Source organism: Toxorhynchites rutilus, chromosome 3 (genome assembly GCF_029784135.1).
Source record: "Toxorhynchites rutilus septentrionalis strain SRP chromosome 3, ASM2978413v1, whole genome shotgun sequence".
Taxonomy (NCBI): Eukaryota; Metazoa; Arthropoda; class Insecta; order Diptera; family Culicidae; genus Toxorhynchites; species Toxorhynchites rutilus.
Window position 1 is genome coordinate 58,396,427 of NC_073746.1, and position 25,504 is coordinate 58,421,930.

The following is a 25,504-nucleotide window of genomic DNA, read 5'->3' on the forward strand; positions in this document are numbered from 1 at the left end:
GAAGGTACTCTTTTTCGATTCTGTATTGTGTGAAAACGAAATAAATAAACGGTTCCTGAAGTGAAAACTGCTTTACTAAGCTCCACTCTATCACTACGTATTATAAAATACAAAAGAATTAGAGGAAAAAATTGCTCTCAAAATACAGTTGAAAAACACACGTTTACATTTTCCTCATACATCCATAAAATCCGCTAGACGGCGAAACCGTACCTTCTATGTCGCGAATTGCATACAATTCGTATGATCATTTTTCTGCATCCAGTGTCACCGCCTCCTAAGTGTTTATCGGGAAACTGCTAAACATTATTGCTTCAGGCGACTTTTTCGAATGGAAAGCAATGACGGTTGTTGTAAAGACTCAGACGGCAAAGTGCGAATATGTGTTGATTATTCTGTTCTAGAAACTCATCACTATTCTCTTGCGACATTCGGAGAAATTTTGGCAAAATAACCGGCAGAAGCATGTTCAGTATATAAGTCGATTTTGACACCGAATCGAAGAAGTTCCTAAAGATCAAATCATATCGTGTATTGTTTCAATTCTACCGACTGTTAACCTGACGTAAAATCTGAACCCGGTGCATTTCACCGACTAATGAGTTGCAGGTTTTGAAGGAGTGGACTCTTTTATTCACGCCTTCATATTCACACTACAACAGAAGTTGCACATCAAAGAGTTCTCCTAATGCGACTTCAACAAGTTGGTTTCAATTTACGATTGAATAACTGCAATTTGATCGAAATAGCATTAAATTTATTGCTGTACAGTCGTTTGTTGAACGAATCAATGAATCAAACCTAGAGACGAATGAACTGAAATGTTTAAAGTCTCTTAAAGCCAAAAAAGAAGAAGGATGAATCAAGTCCTAAAATGTTTTTCTCTCGCCGAGAATCACCTTCAATCAGTACCGCTTTTCAGCCCTGGTCTCGTCAACATATTTAACCAAGGCTAAGCGTTAAAACAGCTGAGTAAGGAATGAAAAAAGTCGAAAGTTTTCATCAGTTATCTGGCTACATAATATTGGGTGGGTGTGAATGAAAATTTGGAAATTTGCAAAATATTTTCATTTTTTTTTTCCAGAAACCCCAAGCCAACGGTAGAAGCTCAAAACTACTTCGGGACCAACCCTGTATATCACCCTCTTCTAATCGCACCAAGCACAGAATGTTGTTTGATGGGATTAGAAGTACAATTTGAACATGGATTCCGGGTACCCAAGCAAAGTAGGACCAATTTGTTGATAAATCCCATAATTATGTTTATACACCTGGTGAACAGGAAATAGAGTCTCCCATCACAATTTGTTATTAGCACTGGCGCCATTGGTCACTTGGTCACAAATATTTGTATACGGAAACAATTTAAATGAAGCCCTAAGTAATTTATTCAACATGTTAGAACGATTTTTAGTTATTGCACCCATTAACAGGAACAAAAGAATACTCGTAATTTCGATATTAAAATTGTCAATAAATTAACAGTAGACTGCCGAGAGACTACGTGTTAATAATATGAATTGAATTTTCAACTAACACATTGCATTCCAGGTTAGTTGAATATGAATTGAGGGGCTTACAATGAAAGGGGTGTAAGTGATTTGATCGATTTCTCTACATCGACTCTCTCTTTGGGTCCTAACTTAGCTGCAAATACATTCCCAGCTGTTTTTACCAATGTGGAAAATAGGTCGAAACCTCATCTATCGGATTCTATAGCAAACTTAAATTGGAAAGTTTTTTCCAGTTGAGTTATTAACTAAATAAAAAGTAGATGAAGAGAAATCGATCAAGTCACTTACACCCCTTGCATTCTGAGCCCCTCAATTACTATTTATTGTTGGCATATCCAGCTTGCGGGACAAAATATTGGTTACTGTGTTCAATCGATTGAACCATATCAAACTTAGAAACTTCTGATGTTCAAATTATTTTAAAGTTTTTTTTTAAAGAAACTGTGACTTATTATGTAGATTTAAAAAACGGGCCACCGTTTTCTCATGGACAAAGTTAACCATCTCAATGTATAAATTTTCTTCCGGATACCTCCCAACAGTTTCAATGCTTACCTGTAATGTACCGCAGATCCAGAACTGCGTCGGTGCGTGCCTTAGGATAAAGTAACCAGTCTTGAACATATCACCGGCGGTCCACATGACAACCATGCAGATACTCATTCCGTGCGTGGACTTATTCTTATAATTTCTAACGAACTGGGGTGCGCCTATAAAACAAACAAAATGCTCAGTACGAAAAATTCATCATTACCTCTTACCATGCGAACCAAACTTACCCAACATCGCTTCGGTAAACACAGCCAGAAAGCCGATAGTTTCCATGAACCACGTCACGGACAACATCAGATAGGTGATGGCAGCCCCAACAACCCACACTACCAGCATAAAATCCAGGTAGGACTGGAAGTCGGTCCAGTTCCAGAAGTACCGTGTATCGAAATCTGCGGAAGAAAAAATCACATTAGAACTTGTGGGTAAAGGTGCGGAGAAAACATGCAACCATGCTGGAATGCAAAGCGGCAATCTCGGACAAACTGAACATTAATATATGACCAAGGTTCACTCGGTGCCGGCCTTTTCGACAATTAAATTAGTGCTAATGAGTTCTAATGAGCTTGTTCCCGAACGGCACAATTTTGACTTCTGACTATGGTTAATGGTTGCCTCCCTTCTCTGGTTAATAATTTATCCCAATTATGGAACGTTATGAGGATGAAAATATATGACAGGCCTGTTTTTGTCCTGTCCTTGATGTCCTCCTATCTCCGAGACACACCCATCACGTGTTTCATAAAACGAGCAAAAATGTGTTAGAACATCCATGAAATAATGCTGTTTATACTCAGGAACCGCAAAGGTTGATATGTGGTCGGAAGCAAAACAATGGACGAACGACATAATATGTGAAGTGAAAAAATTAACGCTGTCATCGTGCTTGCCCAGTCCAGTCCAATCAGTCCCTCTGAGTGTTGGCTTTTTCTCGCCATGTTGCATGTTCAACTGTGGGGAAAAAGTGAGTTGTCCCCAACCTGTCAATTTGCAGGCATACCTTACTATACCCCAGATGGCCACTAATAGACGATTGATCATCGCCTGATTTTATCGCTGATTATGCTCTATTTTTGTTGTCGGGCGGTGTCGTGTCACCACACAATCTGCATCGCACGAGATTGGTTGAGCTGCATAGAGGTCACCGACAACGTCGTGATTTGTGCGACGGTACAACAACTTCGGGGTGGTCGAAAATAAGTATGCAATATGAAATTTATGAGGGAAGACTAAAAAACGGACTCGAGTGACACGTTGCAAGGAATTGCATGCACTGCACGTGATTCTTTCGACATAAAACTTTTTCGGCGAGAATTTCAACGACTTCAACGACAATCAATCATCGGTTTATGGTCTGCTTTTGGAAAACATTTTTTGCTTCGGACATGACAGCAATAACACTCCTCCACACTTTGAATAATGGTCGCTCTACTTTGCTTGTTGTTGCTGTTTTGCTCTGCTTCTCGATTCATCGCACATAAATAGGTTCAGTTTACTTCCAGGGAATTTTTCCACCGGAAGCAAGCGAAAAGCTTTCAGCATTTCAGTAACGATGGTTGGTTCAGTTAGGAGATGATACTTTTTTGCGGTGAGCATTTTCCTATATATTTTCTCATTCACTTCATTGAAATTGGATCATCGCTTCTAGAGATTTCATTTTAATTGCATTCGAAAATATATTACAATAAGTAATTTTTCTAATTCATTGGCAATCTTTTTTTCAATTTATTCATTTTACTTATTTATTTATTAACTGGTAAAATTTAGTTTAAGGTACACTGATGAGCGACCCCCCATTTGGAATCAAAGTATTCCAATATTAAAAGATTTTTGAAAATTTTCGGTATTCCTGTAAATACAGGTCGGGCTCGATAATCCGGAGTATTTTATTTTTGATATTTCTTATTTTTAGATCGGAAATTTTGAATAATTTGTATAATAATTCCATATTGAATAATCAATATGGATATCGAATCAAGTGCTTGACTAACAGAACAAAGTTATTTATGAAAAACGTAAATCGAATATGGCGGCCACTACAAACTGGCGGATTACATATTTTCTCAGAACCCCATCAATATGGATATCAAATGAAATGGATTGACTAGTAGAACACAGTTATTTATGAAAAATACAAATCCAAAATGGCCGCCACCACAATATGGCGCCATATATATTTTTTTTCACAACCCCATCAATATGGGTATCAAATGAAAGGACTTGACTAGTAGAATACAGTTACTTATGGAAAATGCAAATCCAAATTGACCGCCACCAAAAAAGGCGCCAAAGTTATTTTCCAAAGCCTCATCAATATGGGTATCTAATGAAAGTTTTCGACTGGTAGAATACAGTAGATCATGAAAAATTCAAATCTAAGGTGGCCGCAGTTTCCAAATAAACAATTACTTTTCAATAGTTTCTTTCAGCTTGCTCTGTTTGTATGTATGCTTGAGTGTTTGTAGGGTTGTCCCACATTAATTGAATTTTTGCCCCGCTCCTGATCACTGATTGATCTGAAATTTGGAACGAATCTTTTGTTCAGTCTCACGACTGAAGAAAAGAGAAACCGCAAGAGAAAACATGTATGTACATGTTCATAAGGAACAAACGCCCCTTTCCTTTGATTCCCCTTCCAGCAGTGCACGTGCATTACATAGCGCAATAACGGCAACAACACAAGAAATAAAAACGCTGTCCATCGCTATTGCAGCATTACAACTATGCGTTTCAGCCAGTGAGACGCTCTTACATCTAAATTTTTTTGGCGGCTCAAGAAGTGTTTTACCTCGAATAGTTTTTTGCAAGTGTTTTCTATATTCTAGATTAAGTTAGTATAGTTCTAAATTAAGCTAGTAATGTAAATAAAAAGTGTAAATAAAATAGTTTAGAAAGACATTCCGTGTGTTGATTCTCACAGTGTTAAAAAGTTTTATTTAGCAGCTGATTCAACGAGAGTGGTCGTCAGCGTAGATCAGCGAGTGGAAAGTTTCGCAGCACGCAGCTTTTCAGCCATCTACTTCCCGGCGATTGTGATTGTCGCATGCGTGAGGCATCACCAGCTGTCCAGTTAATCCGAGGAAAGGGCACGAGCATCTTTGCCTCCTCCCCAACCATATACAGTCCACCATCGAACCACACACTTTAATTCTACTGTAATTATAAAACTGCGTATTCCATGATCTTGAAAAATTCAATTTGGCCACCGTTAAAAAATGAGTGAATGGCTTGACTTGGAGAACACACTACATTATGAACAACATAAATTCAAAAAGGTCGCCGCCACAAAATGATCGCCTATGTATTTTTAGCAATCCCCTCAACATTGGTATCAAATGAAATGGTTTGACTAATAGAATACAGTACATAATCAAAATATTCCGAAGAAAGTTAGGTAAGAAATAAAAATTTAAAAAAAGTTGAATGGTTTTATTGTAGAGAAGTATACTAATGATACAGATAATTTACTAAAAACTAGAAAATAAATTAAGTAAAACTTTTTAAGTTAAACGGTTTAGTGTTCTAAAAGCTAGAAAATAAATTGGCAAGTAGCAGTTAGTAGTTATTACATCCGTTCCTTCATTAATCTAGGACAATGATGAGACTAAAATAAAATCGTGGGGTGTATGATGAAACAACTAACTGTGGATAATTGAAAACCCGAGATTTATTACTTACATAATTTTCTTCGGAATATTTTCATGATGCACTGTATTCTATTAGCCAAATCATTTCATTTGGTACCGATATTGAGGTGATTGCAAAAAAATACATAGTCGACCATTTAGTGGCGGCGACCTTTTTGAATTTATGTTGTTCATTATGTTTTGTTCAGTCATTTTTTAGCGACGGCCAAATTGAATTTTTCAAGATCATGGAATACGCAGTTTTATAATGACAGTAGAATTAAAGGTGTCTTCCAAATTTCAGATCAACCAATCAACAGGAACGGGGTCAATTTTCTATTAATGTGGCACAACCCTACAAACATTCAAACATACATACAAACAGGTCAAGCTGAATGAAACCATTTAAAAAGTAATTAGTTATTTGAGGACTGCGGCTATCTTTGATTTGGATTTTTCATGATCTGCTATGTTCTGCTAGTCGAACACATTCATTGGATACCCATACCCATGAGGTTTTAGAAAAAAATATATGGCGCCATTTTGGATTTGCATTTTTCATAAATAAATGCGTTCTACTAGTTAAGCCCTTTCATCTGATACCCACATTGAAGCGGTTCTGAGGAAATATGTAATCCGCCATTGTGTAGCGGCCGCCATCTTGTTTTACATTTTCCATAAATAACTGTGTTCTACTGGTCAAGCGAATGAAAATTCGATACCCATATTGATGAGGTTTTGGGAAAACCCATATTGATGGGATTTTGATAAAATATGTACGAAATTTTGTAGTGGCCGCCATGTTGGATTTTCGCAGTTTTATAATGACACCAGGGATAAAGATGTGTTCCAAATTTCAGATCAATCGGTGAACAGGACAAGGGTTAAATTTATATTAATGTTAAATTAAATTTTTACTACGTTTACGTAGTAAAAGTAGTAGATAAGTAGTAGTAGATAAATAGTAGACAATTTTGCCATTTCAGTATCATTGATTTATTTTGTTATTAACAAAAATACTTTTGTTCCTAAATGAGTACTTTCATACAATAAAAATCCACTTGTTTAAGTTTATTTTACTGTGTTTTCTTCATCGATGCACCCCTCGGTTTCGACGACAGGTTGTTTACATCTGACATAAACATGATTTTCGTGGCTGTTTAGTCAACTTGTCAACTCGTGCATAGTAACATGTTTTTGAAGCTGAAGAAGCTTCCGAAAAATGGGGGGGTTCAAGTTTTTGCACCGGTCCGAAATTTGATTGTGTGTGACTTCTAGCGTAAGAAGTCTTAACGAAACATTGCTGAAAAGTATAAGGTAAGCTGTGGTGCGGTTCAGCTGGTCACTCGGAGGCATCAGATGCTTGTTTACAGACGCAGAGCATTTCTTAGAAATAGAATAAACAGACTTTTCACAGTCCATCTAACTCCCATTGGCAACTGTAGAATAAAAAAAATAACTATAGAATAACACGTAGAAGGTGTTCTCATTAACAGAAAACTGAAATTCAAAATCAACCACCTGTCCATATTACCCCCATTGTCCGTCTTACCCGCACTTCCCTTACATATGATAAAGTGCTTATTTTTATGTTGCCAATAATAGGGTGACCCAAATTATCGATAAAATAAAAAATCTAACTTTCTTATTTTTATAGACAGAGGTGAACACAGTTCGACAATGTTTGTTCTGTTTTGTTGTAAGTTTTGACAGCAAAGCGACTTCCGCAGCTGTGGGGTGACTCGAAACGTAAGAAATGACAAGTGTGTATTTTAAAATTTTCAAAAAAATGCTTCTAGCTGAAAAATCAGGGGGTGTCGGTTTTTCCTTGATTTCCCTTATAAGTTGAATAAATCATTTGAAACAAAAGGAATAAGCGTAACGCGATATGGAACGATTAGGCGGTACTGGGAGTAAATGAGCGCAATACTAAGTCGGTACTTAGTAATGTCGGCCTCAACCAAGAGCGGTCGATAAAGTGTTAATACTCAATTCTCATGCTTAAAAAATATTTCCGGCTTGGCCATGTCACCCATTTTGCGGATAACTGGGACTCTACTGTACTCATTATCAATCACAATTTCAAGATATTTACGTATACGTATTTTTATCGAATCTTATTTTATGTACCCAAGATTCAAGAATAATTTCCGGATTGCAATATAATCATCCAATTGCAAAAGTGTACCAAACACATAATTCAAGCATTCTTCTTTTGTGGTTTCAGGCTTGAAATAAAAGAATCCGTGTTTCAATCATGCCATCCGGCCATTCGGCAAGTTGTGGATTCCAGAATTTCACTGGATCTTGATGTTTCGGCTTTTGCTATCGGAGTTATTTACAATTTCTCCATTACCTTTTATTTTTTTAATGCTGCTGAAATACCTGTTACTTTTTTCCTGTTTCGATTGAACAGAAAAAAGTCACGGGGAGACTTGCCGTTGAACGTACGTTCAACAAAAAGTTTCTTGCGTTGCGACAGATGAACAGATGCTATGTTCGCATACATTACCCTCTATTAATCGCACAGACTAAAACGAAATATGTAAAATTGAATACGGTATTAAGTGGCTTTTGTGAATGTATAAATCCAGCCATCAGCCGATCGAATTTTTGGATATGTCTCCCGATATTGGCTGTAAAGACGTGATGAGCATCGTTATGTATCATTTAAAGTTCATTCACCATCAAAAGAATGGTTTTGCAGTAGATGGAGCGCGTTTGAATAACTGTTTACTATCGGGGAGCTGAATTGTCGATTGTGCAGTAAAATACACTCAAAATATTTTCAGATTTTCTTACAGGAGAATTTGACGATGATATTTCTAGTTAGTTGAATATGAAAATGATGAATCATCTTCGTGAAATATTTCTGTATAATATCAAAATCTTAGCTAGAAGTTCAAAAAATTATATGATTTTTGCTATAATGCCTGAATAATCATTCTTCATCAGGACTCAACAGTGGGTTTAATGTATTCCATAACCAAAACACAACCTCAAGTTGGGAGGAGGCAACAACGCTTCTGCTATTCCAACATTCAAACATCAAACCATCGTCATCTTCATGCACGTTCTATCCATATCCCCAGGGTCCCATCGTTAGCGGCAGTTACAGCAAACATAAACACCAAAAGCAGAGACTACCTCAATCTGGCTGTACATCGTAGTACAGTTCCTGTCCATTAAATAACATTCCAGGAAATATTCAGTTGACCTGCGACAACGTTGGGCGAATGTGAAATGTTTTTTTTCTCCCGAGCTCAATGTCACTGTTGCTTCTTTATTATTCAGGGTGGCCTATTAAGTTCGCTACAACGTGTTTTATGGTAGAAATTCGTGTTTAACATGGGCACCTGTTTTCAGTTCCGCTAGGCACAGTGGGCAAGCATTCCGACGAAATGATGATGAAGGTTATTGTCGTCAAAAAAATTATTCCGAACAAATAATTGGCAATAAATCCCTTACTTTCCTAGACTATTTTATGCTCAACGAAACTTGTTGACCCCACCATACACCATACACCATGTTAACCACTTTAATTCACGCTGCATCGACCATAACATTTCAGTCCGTACTCCGTGTCCTTTATGTATACAGGAGAACCTTGGAAAGCTTCGTTCAAAATAGCGCACACCCAAGCAAGAGTCTCGTGAAAAGAACGTTTATGGAGCATGAAGGATGGCCAGATACCATCGTCACTCAGCGCCCAAAGTGCGCGCGATGTATCACATTCATCGCACATACATTTCATTCGCTTACGCCCGTCTTCGCATCTGTCTGCTGCTGATAAGCAATCAACACTGTTAATCAGCTGCGGCATCAGTGAATTTAGCCTGCGACGTTGGGTTCTCGGTCAAATGTGCTGACTTGCCCACTGGGAAAGCGAAAATGGCGTGAATGGGTTATAAATAATGAAATACGTGCCCACGGAAAGGTTGGAAGGGGGTGTTAAACGTGCCCCGTGTATTTTACGTGTGCTGCGGGTCAATTTTGACGTCCTTCGGGTTGATGGTGTTATTCATCACTTTTCTGTGGTCCCTCCTTATAAAGTGGGTAGAGGGAAATTCAACGGGGACGCATGTGAAAAACTTAACATACGTCCGCGTTGAATTTAATAGTATTTAATAGTAAGAAGGTAGCCGTCACATGCAATGAATGTGCCTTCAATGTTACACTGATGGGCACAAAAAAAAACCACCCCCATTTGAAATCAAAGTGTTCCAATATTAAACAATTGGTAAAAATAGGTACTTAGTAAACTATTTGGTCATTTCAGTATTAAAAGAAAAAATAACTTTTGTTCCAACCAGGGCTGTGGAATTGGAAAAAAAATTCCCGACCCCGACTCTCCGACTTCCCACAATTATAAGTACCGACTCCGACTCCTGCTGAAAAAACTGAAATAATTCAAAACCAGTGGTGACATTGCGCATTTCGAAACGAGTGATTTTTGTTCGTTTCGACCATTTTCACATGGCTTTGACCAGCTTTGTTTACGAACCCAAAAACTTTACATTTCTCTAGGAGACAAATTTTGCTCTAAATCTAGTACACCGAAAATATGAACTTGAAAAATATACATAATACTAAAACCATTTCGATTTGAGTTCTAATTTTCTCGAAACGAGTTACTCGTTTCGAAATACGCAATGCCACCCCAGGTTTTTCATTAGAACGTTTTATTTATTTTTCCTAATTCATTGCATCGCACAATCACGACTCTTGCTCATGAATTAACGAGATAAATTAAAATTGTATATTTTGTTTTTTTTTCACTTTTCAATCCTATTGTGCTCCTACTAAGATTTTAGGGATACCATCACACGTTTGTCTTATATGAATGTTGTTTGTCGTATCACAACAAAACTCATTTTTTCCAATTGGAACACACAGGGAACGTTATCGCCATTCAAGAAGAAAATGTTACACGCTTTTATGGTTTTTCAAAATTGCAAATTACACAGTCGTAGCCATTTAGACGTAAGGGTATTCTTTCTGTTCTTCCATTGTTCAGCAGACCGGACAGCGGAGACAGTTGATGTGATAATTGTTGTGTTATTTATAGCAGAGCAGAACAGTTGTATGCAGCGTTGCCACATTTAAATCTGTACCAGAGGGGTACAGAAATCTTTCTCATCTGTACTTTTTTTTTCAAAAATCTGTACCATCGAAAATATTCGTTGAAGAGAAAAAAATAATTTATTAACATTAAAAAAATACTCATTTATTTACTACAAATACTACATTTACATTGGCAAGCCATTCGTGTGTTTGATGATGTTTATACATAGTTTTTTTTTTAATTTGATTGCATACTACCGTTTTTGAAAATTTTCGAACTGCCACCACGATGTTTGACCAAATGCTTTGATCTTAAAATAGCGTTCATCGTAACGTTGCCAAGCAGATTTCAAAGCTTATTTTTGTTCTGAATATATTCAGAAAAAAATCGCTCGACAGTTGCCGAGGATTGAGGCATAGTGAGGATGTTACAAACAAGGTATCGAAGTGCCGAAAAGGCGAATGAACCGTCAATTCTGTTTAGGCATCCAATTTTTGTCCACCAACCCTGCACATGCTCGTTTTCTGAAATTGTGATTTCCTTACAAAGTATTTTTATCTAATTGTATCTACAGATTTAATTCTCCACATCTTGTACATTCCCATTGTAGAATCCTGAAAACGCTTCTAACACAACGTTAACACGTTAAGCTCCGACCGAAATAGGGGACCGACAATGAACTTTTCTTCAGGCTCGTGTCGGCTCCAGCGAATCGATGGGGGACTTTTCTAAATATCATTTTGTAACTTTGTTCTTGCCGTTCCCAATGCCGACACTCTCCGAAAGTCTACTGTCGGTCCGGTGAGATCGGCGCGAAAAAGATGAAAAATTCAGTGTCAGACCCTAGGGACCGACGCGGGGCTTAACGTGTTAATGCTAGTCAAATTAGAAAAGTTTCTGGGATTTAACATTGCCGTAGACTTGAGCGTCGTATCATCCAAATCGAGTCTTTTCCTCATTTGTTTGATCAGCTCCATGAAAATACAGCGACAAATATCCTTTGAAATGATCTGCCTTTCGCTGTCCATTGTTCTGATAATTCCTTCTGCTGGTATTCCAACCTAAAATTCTCGTCGCTTTTCAAATGATCTTCATATTTAATAGCATTGGACATTGAAACAACGTAAGATCCCTCGCAGATATTAGTGAGAATGATCAAATAAAAATCTCTCAGCTCTTCATGTAGCATCGTGAATTCAGGTTTTTCTGCCTGGACCAAACGATTCAATCTGTTGATCTGAAGCAAAACATACGTCGCACCGTCCGACGCGAATCCTTTCAGACGATCATTGTAAGGATTTTCGTCATAATTGCATTGTAAATGCTTTTATGAACAGCAGCGCCTAGCGATACTGCGGTGTAAAAGTCGTCATGTACCTCAATGGAGCATTGTTCAAATGTAAGAAAATTCACAAATGGAAAAAAAATCTGTACCTATCTGTACTTTCTGACGAAAATCTGTACTCTATACCGTACAGAACCTGTACCAAAAATGGTGTACAATTCCAGATAAATCTGTACGTGTGGCAACACTGGTTGTATGGATGAATCTATCTGCGTTTCACCGTGGATCGATCTCCATCGCTGATGATTGTTGCGTGGACGAACTTATACTATAACAACAAAAAGATGGTCAATTGAGGGGCCTGAGTTTTGGACTCACGATCGATCGCTTATTAAGCGAACGCGCAACCAAGTGGCTACGAAGACCCCCAAATCTCGATGTTGCTTTCCGTTTTTTAACTTTCGACTGAGTGCGTGTTAGAAAATGAAATTATTACGTAGACTGAAAAATCCCGGGATTTTTTATGGAAGCAATCGTTTTATGGACAAAGCTGTATTTATTCCTCAACATAGTTTCCTTCGAGGACAGTACACTTGGTATCAGGGCCCGAAATATTCGAAGGTGGAAAATGAAGACCGACTCTACTCTCAGTAGCTTCGCTTCGACTAGGACTACAGAACAAAATGTTTACAGAAAGTGAATTGACTAGAAAATGAATTGTCTAGCGTTGAGTGATACATGAGAGATAGTAAGAGGAACGAATTCGCTTTGGGGGAAGTCACATCAAAATGCAATGAAGACGACTTGACTGGGAAGAATGAAATGAGATAATCGAATCGTAGAGGGGGAAAGCGACTAAATACCCTTTAGTCGTTTTGGCGGAGAAATTGCGTGAAGAAGCCAAAAGTCATTTCCAACTGAATACGGATATAGTCAGTCAGATACTGCCCATGTTTGTATAGGAGATGTAAACGATAAAATGAACAAAATCGACTTTTTTCCTGTTACGCATTCTACACAATGTAATACGTATGCTCAATATGCGAACAAATATGTTTTGTTGGAGAAAAATTGAGGAATTTTGAATAAACGTTTTCGAAAAATCACGCATAACAGACGTAGTTCCATACAGCTTTCGTACATCGTTCGAAAATCAACAATTACCAGTATTATGAGCTAAAAGCTAATTATACATTTGAATCACATTCTTTGAAGAGTCCAAACATGCCTTTCATGATAGTATCTTATCACTTAGCGTTTTCTAATAGATGAATATAAGAAACCATTGAAACGCTGCTTATATAGTTGCTATTCTCTGTTCACTGCACTGCGATGAACGTAGAGAAGCAATCTCGTTTTTTATGTTGTAACTACTCAAATTTCTGCATTTGAATGTTCAAGTAATTTGGTTCATAGCATTATCACTCATCAAATTCGACATAGAATAATTCAACGTACTCAACATTTAGTCATAACGTTGGTGTAAATAAAAAAAAATCAATCAGTTTCATTTACTTATTCTTACTATAATCAGTTACATAAATGAACAGCCCATCTTGCCATGCGTTATCAATATAAACAATACTTTTTCAGTCTCAATGGTATCCAGCCGAAGATTTACGATTTATATACAGCCGTTGTATAGAAATATCACTGCAAATTCAGCTGTTTATTTTATTTTGCGAGCATCTATTTTGAATACTTAACCTAAGTTCAATAAAACACATCGACATTTTTTTTATTTCATATTTATTTGCTAATCTAATACAAATAATCTTAAAATTTTAATCTATTTGAGTCTCTGGCAAATTAACCCAATAGTCATGTTTATCCATCGGTATTAGAGCCGAAATTTTTTTAATTATAAAATTCTTTTGTGTTTTTGAAGCTGAAGCTGGCCAATGAAATTAATGAAGGCTGCAAAACATCTTCCGGTTGTTTTTTGTTAATATCTTCAATTTCTTCATGTGATGATTAGATTTTATCCGACAACAACTCGACGGAGACGGTTTGACTATTATCGGAAAGGTAAATGCTACAGACAGACAGAAAAGACACTACAGACAAAACAAACTCGATGGTTACGTATAGCTATACGAACAAATGTTCATTGAAACGATTGATTGTCCGCATAAATAGACGTAAGCGTTTTTCAAATGGAAACAATATGTTTTAATCCGCAAAATCTCCTAGACTCTCTTTTTGTCGATAATACCTTTCAACAGGATAGATCATTTCATTGGAAATATACATAGTTAAGCTTGTAGGCCAAAAATCAACAAAAATGCGTTTTCCAAACAGTGAAGGTGTTGGTGATTACGTATCCTTTGCTAACATGGGCAGGATAGTCAGTTGACTATCCTCGGTTGACTATGACTATGCCGAGCTCTGAAACAGAGTATTGTTAAGCTGCTAGCCGATGACTCATTTGCATCTTTTCGCCTTATATAGAAGCAGAACTTCACGTTACATAGGAATGCCAAAATAACTCTCATTCAGACTTATCAGAATGAAATATGAATAAAATTGGTGAGATGAAAAAAATTATTATTGATATCAAGCCATAACAAATATTGGAACGTTATTTTGAAAAATTTATAAAGCTGTATGGAACCTACAATTCTGTAATCTGTAACTACAGGTTCTTAGTCTCAAAATGTCTGAAAAATCTGTATAAATACAGATTATTCTGTAGATATGGGGCAGGGCAGGTAAAAAGCCGTCAATTATGTTACAAGGAAAAGTAGTAGACCTTTGTAGACAATTGATGTGACACAGTCGCGTTGAACAGAACCAAATATAAATAAATATAATTAGTATCGTATGAATATATGATAATGTTTCGTGCTGTGGAAATGTGTATAATAAACTTGTTCGTCATTTTATGTGCAGGTGTGAATTATGCACTTCTCTCACACACCTAATCAAACGAAACACGAGAGAAGTGGGATTGTAATTGCAACAGAGAATGAATTATTCCCTGAGTCTAGGTAATTCATTTTCTTACTAACAAACATTTGTTTCTATGTATCGAAATAATTTATTCAACGGGAAAATGAAGATTCCAATAACCGAAACTCAATCAATACTTAAAGATAGAGGAACGGTACAGCTTCACAAAGAATTTTAGCTGCAATTATATTGTTGATAGAAGTTAACACAAATCAAGTCCATCCTCGAAACAACGTGAACATAATGTTCAATTGAGTTTGTTCTAAACTGTATGTCACGAAGCTAGCGAACACACAATGCTCTTCGAAAAATATTTAAAAAGTCGACACGAAAAAAGATGCTTTCTGTTTTGTCAAATAAACACAACATGCATGCATGTTTACTGTTTTCCCATCTGTTCCCAACACGAATGTCGCCACAACGAGCCGCCTTGATTACTCACTGTGTGCGATGAGCGGAGAAAAGCCCGGAGACAACACTGTCACTAGAATATATAATTGGAAGTGGTGGACAGAAACAAGAGTTTACCCAAAAGCATTTTTGTTGTTGTACCTCGTTTCCGATTTCCGGTTCTTCTCATGCCCATAACAGACACCGACTGACAGACAGAACACAACACAATGTGATATTATGTTTCTATTTATGCATCGCATTCCCGATTTGCATCCCCCTCGGGTGGGGCAATGTTTACTCATACATCGACTGCGTTTTTGTTTTTGCGAAGCATCAATTAGCGCACAACCCTCACGATTCACGGAAGTAACTGAATACATATCAGCATAGCTGTGGACAAAGTAAGCGGTGTCGATTAGTCGATCCAAATTGTGACAAACTTACTTAATAATCTAATAACGTGTAACAGTGGTTAATAATAGTGAATCATTATATATTGTTGTTATCGGGTTTAATGAAACTCTTGCAACGCAGCAAAATATTCATATTTCGAGTAGCCTAGCACGATCCAAGCGTGGCTCCACGCTTTTACAGGCTCAAGAACAATCCAACTTTGCATCGCTAAGTATGTTTTATCAATAGATATGGATAGAATACTCGAGATGGGAGAGGGAAGCCTTTATCGATGAACAATGCTGCACATGCACACGAACGTATCGCATAGTTTTAGTTGGACGGACAATGAGAGTTATCGTGGGCATATCGATGATGCTTGAGGGATGTTTTATATTCGCACTGCAGGCGACGAGCACATGGCACTTGACTGAAAAAAACGGAATCACTCAATCTGTTCCGCTGGCATACAACACAAATGAGGGACGAATACTTGACAGTTAATGGCAGTGGGTGGTTGATCGGAAGCTACGATAGTTTATCCTAGGGCTCGTAACACGTACCAACAATGTAGTGCCGGGATCGTGACTTCTTAAGATACCCCGGGGCGCCAGCCACCGGTGGCAGGGTGGATCCAATCCCAATGATGGTGCTGTTGGCCAATTTACCAGCTCCTTCGATCGCTGTCGCCGATACCGGTAGCACTCCTGGGGCAGCAGCTCTGCTATTGATTACACCATCACACTTGGGATGCTCATCGATGGCTCTATTAATAGAACCTCGGGCCTCCAGCAGAGTTTCATCTCCTGTGGAAAGGGGTATGTATATGGATTGATGCAAAGTTTTATCTTCTGTTTTTCTTTTTTGCTTATTAAACGCTTCCTACGCGATACGGACTTTCATTCTGAGCGTGCAATTAACTGTACATCAGAGTTAAGTATGAGATTTTAAACATTGTTGTAGTGATGCTACGGGTATTGCTGCTGAACAATTCGTCTGCTGTACATCACTACTTGTGGGAAGAACGGAAGAAGCGCGTGATTTGATGGAAGCTGATAACACAAAACAAGTCTGGCAAAAAGAGAGATAACACTGTCATTCTCGGATATTGAAATGGAGAGAAAGTTCCGCCGTAAACGAGTAGTATTTTCCGGTGTACTTTCTCCCCAAGGGATGAAGCGGACGAGTTCGAGAAGGGCCACCAAACGAAAACGACTGGCAATGCTGCAAAAGGAAGAATAAACCAGCAGCGAACTATATTTAGGATCAGGACAGATAACAAATGACTGTTTCTTTACGACTATCGCTGCCGATGAACAATCGCCTTGTATTGAGTGAATTAAATTATTTCGTGTTATTGTAATTCGATCATAGAGTTTCACTTCGATACTTGTCGCTTCAACATAAAGTAATTACGATGGAATGCGAACCCATAATCAATAGTATTGTATTATTAAAATTTCTTATCTCTAAAACGGTTGGTTCACAAGGTCGTTCATACAAATATGTAGAATCTAATTGTTTTATTCGCATACAAATTACCACTTTTTCAAGCTCTAATATTCCAGAGCTCGAAGTTTCGGTTTTAGAGTAACACTGCATAATAATAAGCAAGAATATGGCGGGTCAAGACATGACATGAATTGTTTGGCCTCTTTCTTCGTTATTAGATTTCAAATATAACACACCATTAACAGGAACAATTCGCAGACTGAAATGTAAGTTATTGAAGCAAGAATGACCGGGATAAAAATATATATAAGTCAATTCAAGTCAAGTCATACACGCTAAGTATAACTTCTTAAGGTGAAGGTGGAAGGAAGCCACAAATGGCTGTCACAATGGCGCTCATTTCTTTCATCTCGCTCCCTCACCCCTCGCCCGAAAATCAATAATTTTGCGAAACAGTCTGAAGAAAATGATCGTTTTCGTAAACTTCCCATCAAGTAATATCAACCAAACTCTAATTGATTACTCACAAGATATTAAATTTGCATCTGCCGTCGCACTGTATAGTGAAAAACGTCGGAAAACTCGAGCTAGTGCTCCGAAAGTTAAATTTTCATTTTTTAATTTTCGGCAATGGTTTTGTTTGTATTGGTGAAAGCATCGTTTTTTTCGACACTGATGCCAACCAACATCATCGAAACAGCTATAAAAATCACTCAATAAAATGTTATTCCTGAGTCATAGTGTTTATGTCATTGTTCGCGCCCGACGCTCCGAGTGCCGAACAAATATTCAGCAACCTAAACCACGCCCACCGAATATGCGCAACAATGCAATCCGCTATAAAAGTGGCGAGCACGATGCGCTCCACGTTCAGTTTCCATTCCACCACCAAGCAATATTCCGAAATCATCGTACAGAGTGCAGTTTGACGTCGACCACCGAGCAGTAAGCAGCAGCAATAATAACCACAGCAGCAGCAGCAGCAGCAGAAGAAGAACAGCAAAGGGGGTACAGTTGCATCTCTCCGACGGTGCAGCTACCAAAAATAAAATACTTTTTATTATTAATCGAGACACCATTCGTTCGTCCTAATAACGTTGAATTCTTGAGTCACAATTATCACGAGCAATTCATTTAAGAACTACCCTTGAAGAGTTTAAGTTTTCCAGCGAGTGATAATTGTGCAAATAATTTGACGGGTCGCGCCTGCGCCCGAACATGGTCCTTCGAACCGGATTCCATCCTGTGAGGAACAGTCCAGCCAACCAGTGAGCTTCGAAGTTATTTACCAGCGAATAAAAATCCAGCAAGCATCGAAATTACCAGCGAGTACAGCTATCCACGAGACGCAGACCAACGCCCAAGGAGATTTTAATTTTGCGATTAGAGTGGAAAAGAAATAATTGGAAATCACAAGGGTAATCTATACGTGACAAAAGTGTTTTCCATTTTATGAATCTGAGTGTTTTGAATTTAACTAACGATAAATTCAGTCGCGGTCGCCGTTCAGTTGTTCGTGGCTGTATATGCCAGTGCGTGTTTTATTGACTTCGTATCGATCCGCGTGTGGTAATCTAACCGTGATTCGTCAGTCGTCGCCGCCGGTTTAGTTTTCGTAGCAGTACAGTGCACGTTTCACCGATTAAGTTTGTTCGCGTGTGTGATGCCAATTGAACATTCCCCGAAATCAAAAGTAATGACAAGAAGTGAAGCCATGGAGCAAATTAAACAACTCGTTTATCAGCGCGGACAAATAAAGATGCGCGTTACCGCCATCGTGAAGCTGCTCGACGAATCATTAACAAATCCATCTCGTATTAACGTGGCTCAAATAAAGGCATATTCAAAAAAGTTGGAGTTGCACTATTCGGAATTTGTGTGCAAACACAATGAGATTATCTCGCAAATCGCCTTTGGGAAAATAGAAGAAGAAGACCAGTAGCTCGATGAATTCGATTTTATTCATACAGATGCTATCGTAAAAATCAACGAATTGATGGAATTTTTCCAAGCTCAAACCACTCCAACCCAAATGGCGGTTGCCGGTGTGAACCAGGCAATGCCCCAAATCATTGTGCAACAACAACCTTTGAAGGCGCCGATACCGACTTTTGATGGAAGTTACGAAGGATGACCCAAGTTTAAGGCGCTCTTCACGGATATCATTGGGAGATGTGGAGACTCCGACGCGACCAAGCTGCATTACTTAAACAACGCCTTAGTGAATGAAGCAGCAGGCATTGTAAGTGCGAAAATGATAAACGATAATAATTATGAACAAGCCTGGTCGCTTCTGGTAGAGCGTTTTGAGAATCCCAGGGTCATCATCGACACCCACATCAATGGATTATTATCTATGAAGGTGATGTCAAGAGAAGGCTATAAGGAATTGAGAAATTTATTAGAAATCTGTGCCCGACACGTGGAGGGATTGAAATTTATGAATCAACCCATAGACGCAACCTCCAGCCTAATTATAAACTATTTATTGACTAGATGTCTCGATACTGAAACACGTAAACATTATGAGAAAACATTAAAGCATGGAGAGTTACCCGACCTGGAAGAAACCATCAGATACCTGAAAGATCATTGTCAAGTTTTAGAGAGATGCGAGTCAGCGAATCCAACAAAAGTAATGAATCCAAACAATAACAACCTCAAATTTTCAATGAAGGCACCCAATCATCCATTGAGTATATCACATGCTGCAACAACCTCAAATGTATTATGTGAAATTTGTATTGAAGAACATCAAAACTACAAGTGTCCATCGTTCCTTAGTTTGAGCATAGAACAGCGACAATTCAAGGTGAGGGGAGCCAACTTGTGCTTTAATTGCCTTTAATCGTGTATCGTCGTGTCAATCGTCCAAAACATGTGGAATTTGTGCAAGACGTCACCACACATTGCTCCATGTGCAACAAACTCAGATCGAAGAAAATCCAAGCCAATCCAGGAAGGAACCAAGTGACGTTAATTATAACCCAATCGCTATGGAACGATCCGTATGCTCTAGTGCAATCCAGCAGACAAGTAACCAAGTGTTCCTAATGACAGCCATGGTGAACGTAACGGGTAGAAATGGTCAAACGTATCAGGTTCGTGCATTACTCGATTCAGGTTCCCAAGTGAATTTTTTGACAGAATCGATGGTTAAGAAACTAGGTTTACAAAGACACCCTGCAAATGTACCAGTAATCGGAATAGGAGGATCAAGGTCAAATGTTCGTCATCAAGTTGGCGTACATATCAAATCCAGATGCAGCAATTTTACAGCCGATATTAATTGCTTAATAACGGAGAAGATCACTGGCATAATTCCCATCACCAGAGTGAACGTAGAACCTTGGAATATCCCGTCCGGAATTGTACTAGCTGATCCAGAATTCCACCGTCCGCATGAGGTAGATATGATTATCGGGGTAGAATTATTTTTCCAAATCCTTCAAAGAGCTCAACTGCAGTTAGCAGATAACTTGCCTACACTACACGAGACCAAATTTGGATGGGTCATTGCTGGATCGTACAAAAATACCGAAGATTTGCCGAATCCAGTATGTGCTAATGTTGCAGTGAATATTACCGAGCCTGTGTTATTAGAAGGTAAAAAAATTCGAAACCATTTTCATCAAATTTATCAACGTGATGAAACTCAGATGAGAAACTCCAGCGCACTTGCTCCGAAACGTTTCCTGTTCTTGGAAAAACGACAGCCGAAAGGGGAAAATCCAAAAACGCCATACAAACCAGTCATCGATAAATACAAAAATTTGAATCATTGTCGAGAAATCAACGAAGAAGAATATCCGTCCAGAAAACATCCACATCATACAGTTTTGAAACCAATTCATCGTTCGTGTAATCCGACTTTCATCACAGAACTTCAGAATTCTGCAGCAAGAACAACTTCACGACGATACACTTGGACTTCTGGACCAGCGGCTATCCTACAACGATTTTGAGTGACCGATGACAACTTCAAGGAACCTTCCTGACGACCAGCAAGCTTGCACCTTTACCAATCGAAGACAAAGAAAATCAACAACCATATTTGCAAATTGAAAAATAATTTCCAACCGGGGGAGAATGTTCGCGCCCGACGCTCCGAGTGCCGAACAAATATTCAGCAACCTAAACCACGCCCACCGAATATGCGCAACAATGCAATCCGCTATAAAAGTGGCGAGCACGATGCGTTCCACGTTCAGTTTCCATTCCACCACCAAGCAATATTCCGAAATCATCGTGCAGAGTGCAGTTTGACGTCGACCACCGAGCAGTAAGCAGCAGCAATAATAACCACAGCAGCAGCAGCAGCAGCAGAAGAAGAACAGCAAAGGGGGTACAGTTGCATCTCTCCGACGGTGCAGCTACCAAAAATAAAATACTTTTTATTATTAATCGAGACACCATTCGTTCGTCCTAATAACGTTGAATTCTTGAGTCACAATTATCACGAGCAGTTCATTTAAGAACTACCCTTGAAGAGTTTAAGTTTTCCAGCGAGTGATAATTGTGCAAATAATTTGACGGGTCGCGCCTGCGCCCGAACAGTCATAGAAATCAATAAAATAAAATTGTGTTGATATGAACACAATTATTATTTTTTTGTTTAGTGAGTCTATAATGTTAGTTTTAGCAACTTTAACATTGGTTAAGCAAATTGTATTGCAGAGCTCGAAACACTGCCAAGACTGCCTATGCTGCCAAATAGTAAACGGAAAAGTATTACATTCAATCAAAATGCCTCGGCCAACGAAGAAAAAGATTAAGGCTCTCCAACGTGAAAGTGAAAACGTGAAAGAAATGAACGCCATTGTGGTAGCCAATTGTGACTTCCTTCCACCTTCACCCATAAGTTACCTTAAATTGAATTTATTTTCCCAAATTTTAAATTGAGTTTTTCTCAAAACTACATTTTTCAGTTTGCATGTTCGATAATTTAAAAAGATTCTATCAATTGTGCTGAAATTTTATAAACATCTATTCTATGAGTTCTATGTTCTAAGTAAGCTTATTTATTTAGAAAAATTAAAAAATTAATATTTTTTCGAGGCAAAAAAAAGGGAAATTTAATTGAAAATTCTTTTTTTTTTATAAAATATGGCACAGTCTGATATTTTTGTTTCCATAGAGTGCAATTGCACTGATTGCATCCACTGAGCTACGCGAACGATTTGCACAACCCCAAAGAAATAAAAAACAATTTTCACATTCTCAATTTAACTATCAGCTTCTATTTCTCTTTGCTGCTCGCTGTCTAGAGCGAAACTAAAAAAAAAAGTTATGGGAATTTTTATTTATGCCCTTTTTTGCTCGCCGCTATTTGCTCGTTTGAGACAGCACGACTGAGAAAGCACAGATTGAATGCGCCAATCAACCTATTACAACGCGAGATTTTCACTTGGATAATGGTTACCATTTTTCAATTGCTCAATAGTTGGTTTCAAAATATATATCATAAGTAATGTCCGATGTTTTGAGATATAAAAGTTCTCAATATTTAATGCAATTTTTGTGTAAGATTTTTCAACAGTGTATTTAAGAAGCCATTTTCCCAAATATTTCATTAATTTCCAAACAACTTTGACAAACACCATGTTTTTATTTGAATTTCGAGTCACGATTTTTTGAAAAAAAAAACATCAATGATTTGAATTACCCGATTAAAAAATCAATCGTAATTAAAAATGGTCTTAGGATAATATCTTTCGGCTGATTGGGCGTGGAATCGTTCCATAGCAACCATAATCAAGAGACGCCACATTTAATACAGATTGCTGTCCGCTGATAGCGGATACACGCATGGTAAACATCGTGATTATTGCATCAAATCACGTTCATACCATTGACATAAAAACTGTTTCGATTGCATCTTTATACTACAGCCAGTATGATTAATAATGGATGCACACAAACTAGCGTTGGCTGAAAACATTTCATCTCCGGCAGAAACAAATGCTGTTTGGTGTGCTGAAGGATGAAATGAACACAAAAAAGCACCTTATTCGGAAGCTTTAAACTGTTTGTGTGTATGGGAGCAGAGATTTCATTCTCCTAAACTGAATGGCAGTTGTACCCAGAAAAATGTCCAAACTATGCCAACGGGGATAGAACCAGGGCCGGCTGGAATGCAAGGCTGTTTTACACGATCACGCTATACACATAGCTACTGGTGCTGTTGCAAAAATACTTGACAATATTATATCACATTATAAAATGAAGTTGGAAAGTGTTTCTAAGAGTAAAAACAGCTTTATGCAACATCACGTCATCTTGGCGGCTTGGGCCGCCTCGATTCTTCATCCTCGATAAATGGGACTACGTCTACATTACATTGAACTCAGAATAAATGTCGAAAAACGAAAACGAGAGAATAAATTTATAATAGAAATGTGAGGCATTTGTACACATGATGTTTTTTCCGCGCAACATTATTTCTAGCCTACTACACTTTCCCTAAGTGTTTATTTCTGTTGCAGTTGGTTACTGCGGCGATTTATTCCGGCCACGGTGACAAAGTATGCGTAAAGTTTAATTGCGTGCTTATTTGCAATGTGTCTCTCGTCTCGCTCGCTCATATTGATATTATATTGCTTATATTGCGAAAAACAGTGCATGCAAATTTTAATATAAATACTTTTATGTAACATCATCCTAACAGCGAACGGTGACTTGATTTGAATCTACTAATTGGTCGTTTTTCAGATACCTGTATAATTCAAACAAGAAGAAGGACGTTCGCGATGCAAACTAAGTGCAGTCCGTGCATCGGCATAACGGAACAAATTGCGATATTTGGCCAGCTTATACAGTCTCACGAGAGCACAAATGAATCATGGATAAACCATCTCCAGCAAAGTCTAAAATACCGCACAAACCATCGGCCCTTTTCTGGGTAGCCGAAACTTTCTACTATAAAGTTAATAATATCCGAAGTGATAAACACGCGAATTAAATAAAATAATATCCTAGTGCTACTTCAACAATGCGTTCGCGTGTCCTGTACACAACCTCCCATTTATATTTTTTATTCTTTTATTCTGTACATTAGATGGTAACAACCCAAAATTAGAATTTTCATCATCAATTGACAAATTTGCATGAGACTCATTTTTCATACGATTATGTATATTCAAAATTTTTGTCTTTTAAAAAAATCTAAATCCAGCTGATTGAAATATGGCGACAAAATTGTTGGAACGTCAATAAATTATCATATTAAATACACTTTCCAGGGAACCTGCACGGAAGTCGATTTCATATTGAAGACAGTAAAATTTCAAGATATCGCCATAAATAAATTTATTTTTATTTGAGTAATGTTTAAATTTAGCAAAGCTTGACGGCTTTAAGTGTCGTGCGGAACTCCACGCCAAATGAGCCGTCACAATTCACAAAATCACAATTTTCATTATCTTATGATCAATTGAAATTACGACAGCTTTTTAAAAAAACGTATTCAAAATCATTGATCTTTATTTCAAAAAATCGTAACTCAAAATCCAGATGTCTGATTAAAATATGATGTTTGGTTATAAGGAACTGGTTATATCTCAGAAACGGTTGGTCCTACTCCCAAAAATTAATTTTTAGCACATGTTTTGACATCCCGATTTATTCCGACATTATTTCATGAGCTTAAAAATAACAAAAAATGTGCTACCCTCCCATACTAGTACAGCATTTGTATAATATAAAAGCCATAGCGATATAAAAGCAATATGAGAAAGCGAAACAGGAGACACATTACGATAATTAATCATTTCCTCATACTTTGCTACCTACACGGCCCACGTCCGAAAAGATTTACTTTCAGGCTTTTCTTTTTACTCTTAGAAAACACTTTCCATGTGTGCTTTTAAGATTCAACTTCCTTTTATAATGTGGTGTAATATTCTCACTAATTTGTACAACAGCACCAGTGGTTACGCAGATAGCGTAGCCGTGTAAAACAGTCTTGCATTCTAACCGGCTTTGGTTCGATCCTTGCTTGGCCATCGTTTCGACTTTTTTTTGTACAAATGTAAGCTGACGTTCAGTGTGAAAGAAAGAGAGGTCTACTCGAACACATACAAAAATTTTAAAACTCTCTAATTTCTCCTTCAGCACACGATAAAGCATTTTTTCTATCGAAGATGAATTTTTTTTCTGCCAACTTTCTGCCAAAACGATATATATAGTTTTTCATGTTGAATCCCATGTAGATTCTATTTTTTTATGTTACTTATTTCACGATTCCACAAAGTATTGAAATTTCAAAAATAAA

The 25,504-nt window shown here is 37.8% G+C and overlaps 1 protein-coding gene across 4 annotated transcripts in view; it reads right to left on the minus strand.

The window, feature by feature from the left end:
* Positions 1-25,504, minus strand: part of LOC129775840 (solute carrier family 66 member 2) — a 91,518-nt gene that overhangs the window by 8,602 nt on the left and 57,412 nt on the right. For 3 of the 4 annotated variants that reach the window (XM_055780982.1, XM_055780981.1, XM_055780983.1), the window contains 3 exons: positions 16,344-16,586; positions 2,294-2,458; positions 2,070-2,224 (listed from right to left, as the gene is read on the minus strand). In XM_055780982.1, coding sequence (XP_055636957.1) covers positions 2,070-2,224; positions 2,294-2,458; positions 16,344-16,586 — 563 coding nt within the window. The remainder of the gene's footprint in view (positions 1-2,069; positions 2,225-2,293; positions 2,459-16,343; positions 16,587-25,504) is intronic. The other variant, XM_055780984.1, reaches the window with a different exon arrangement.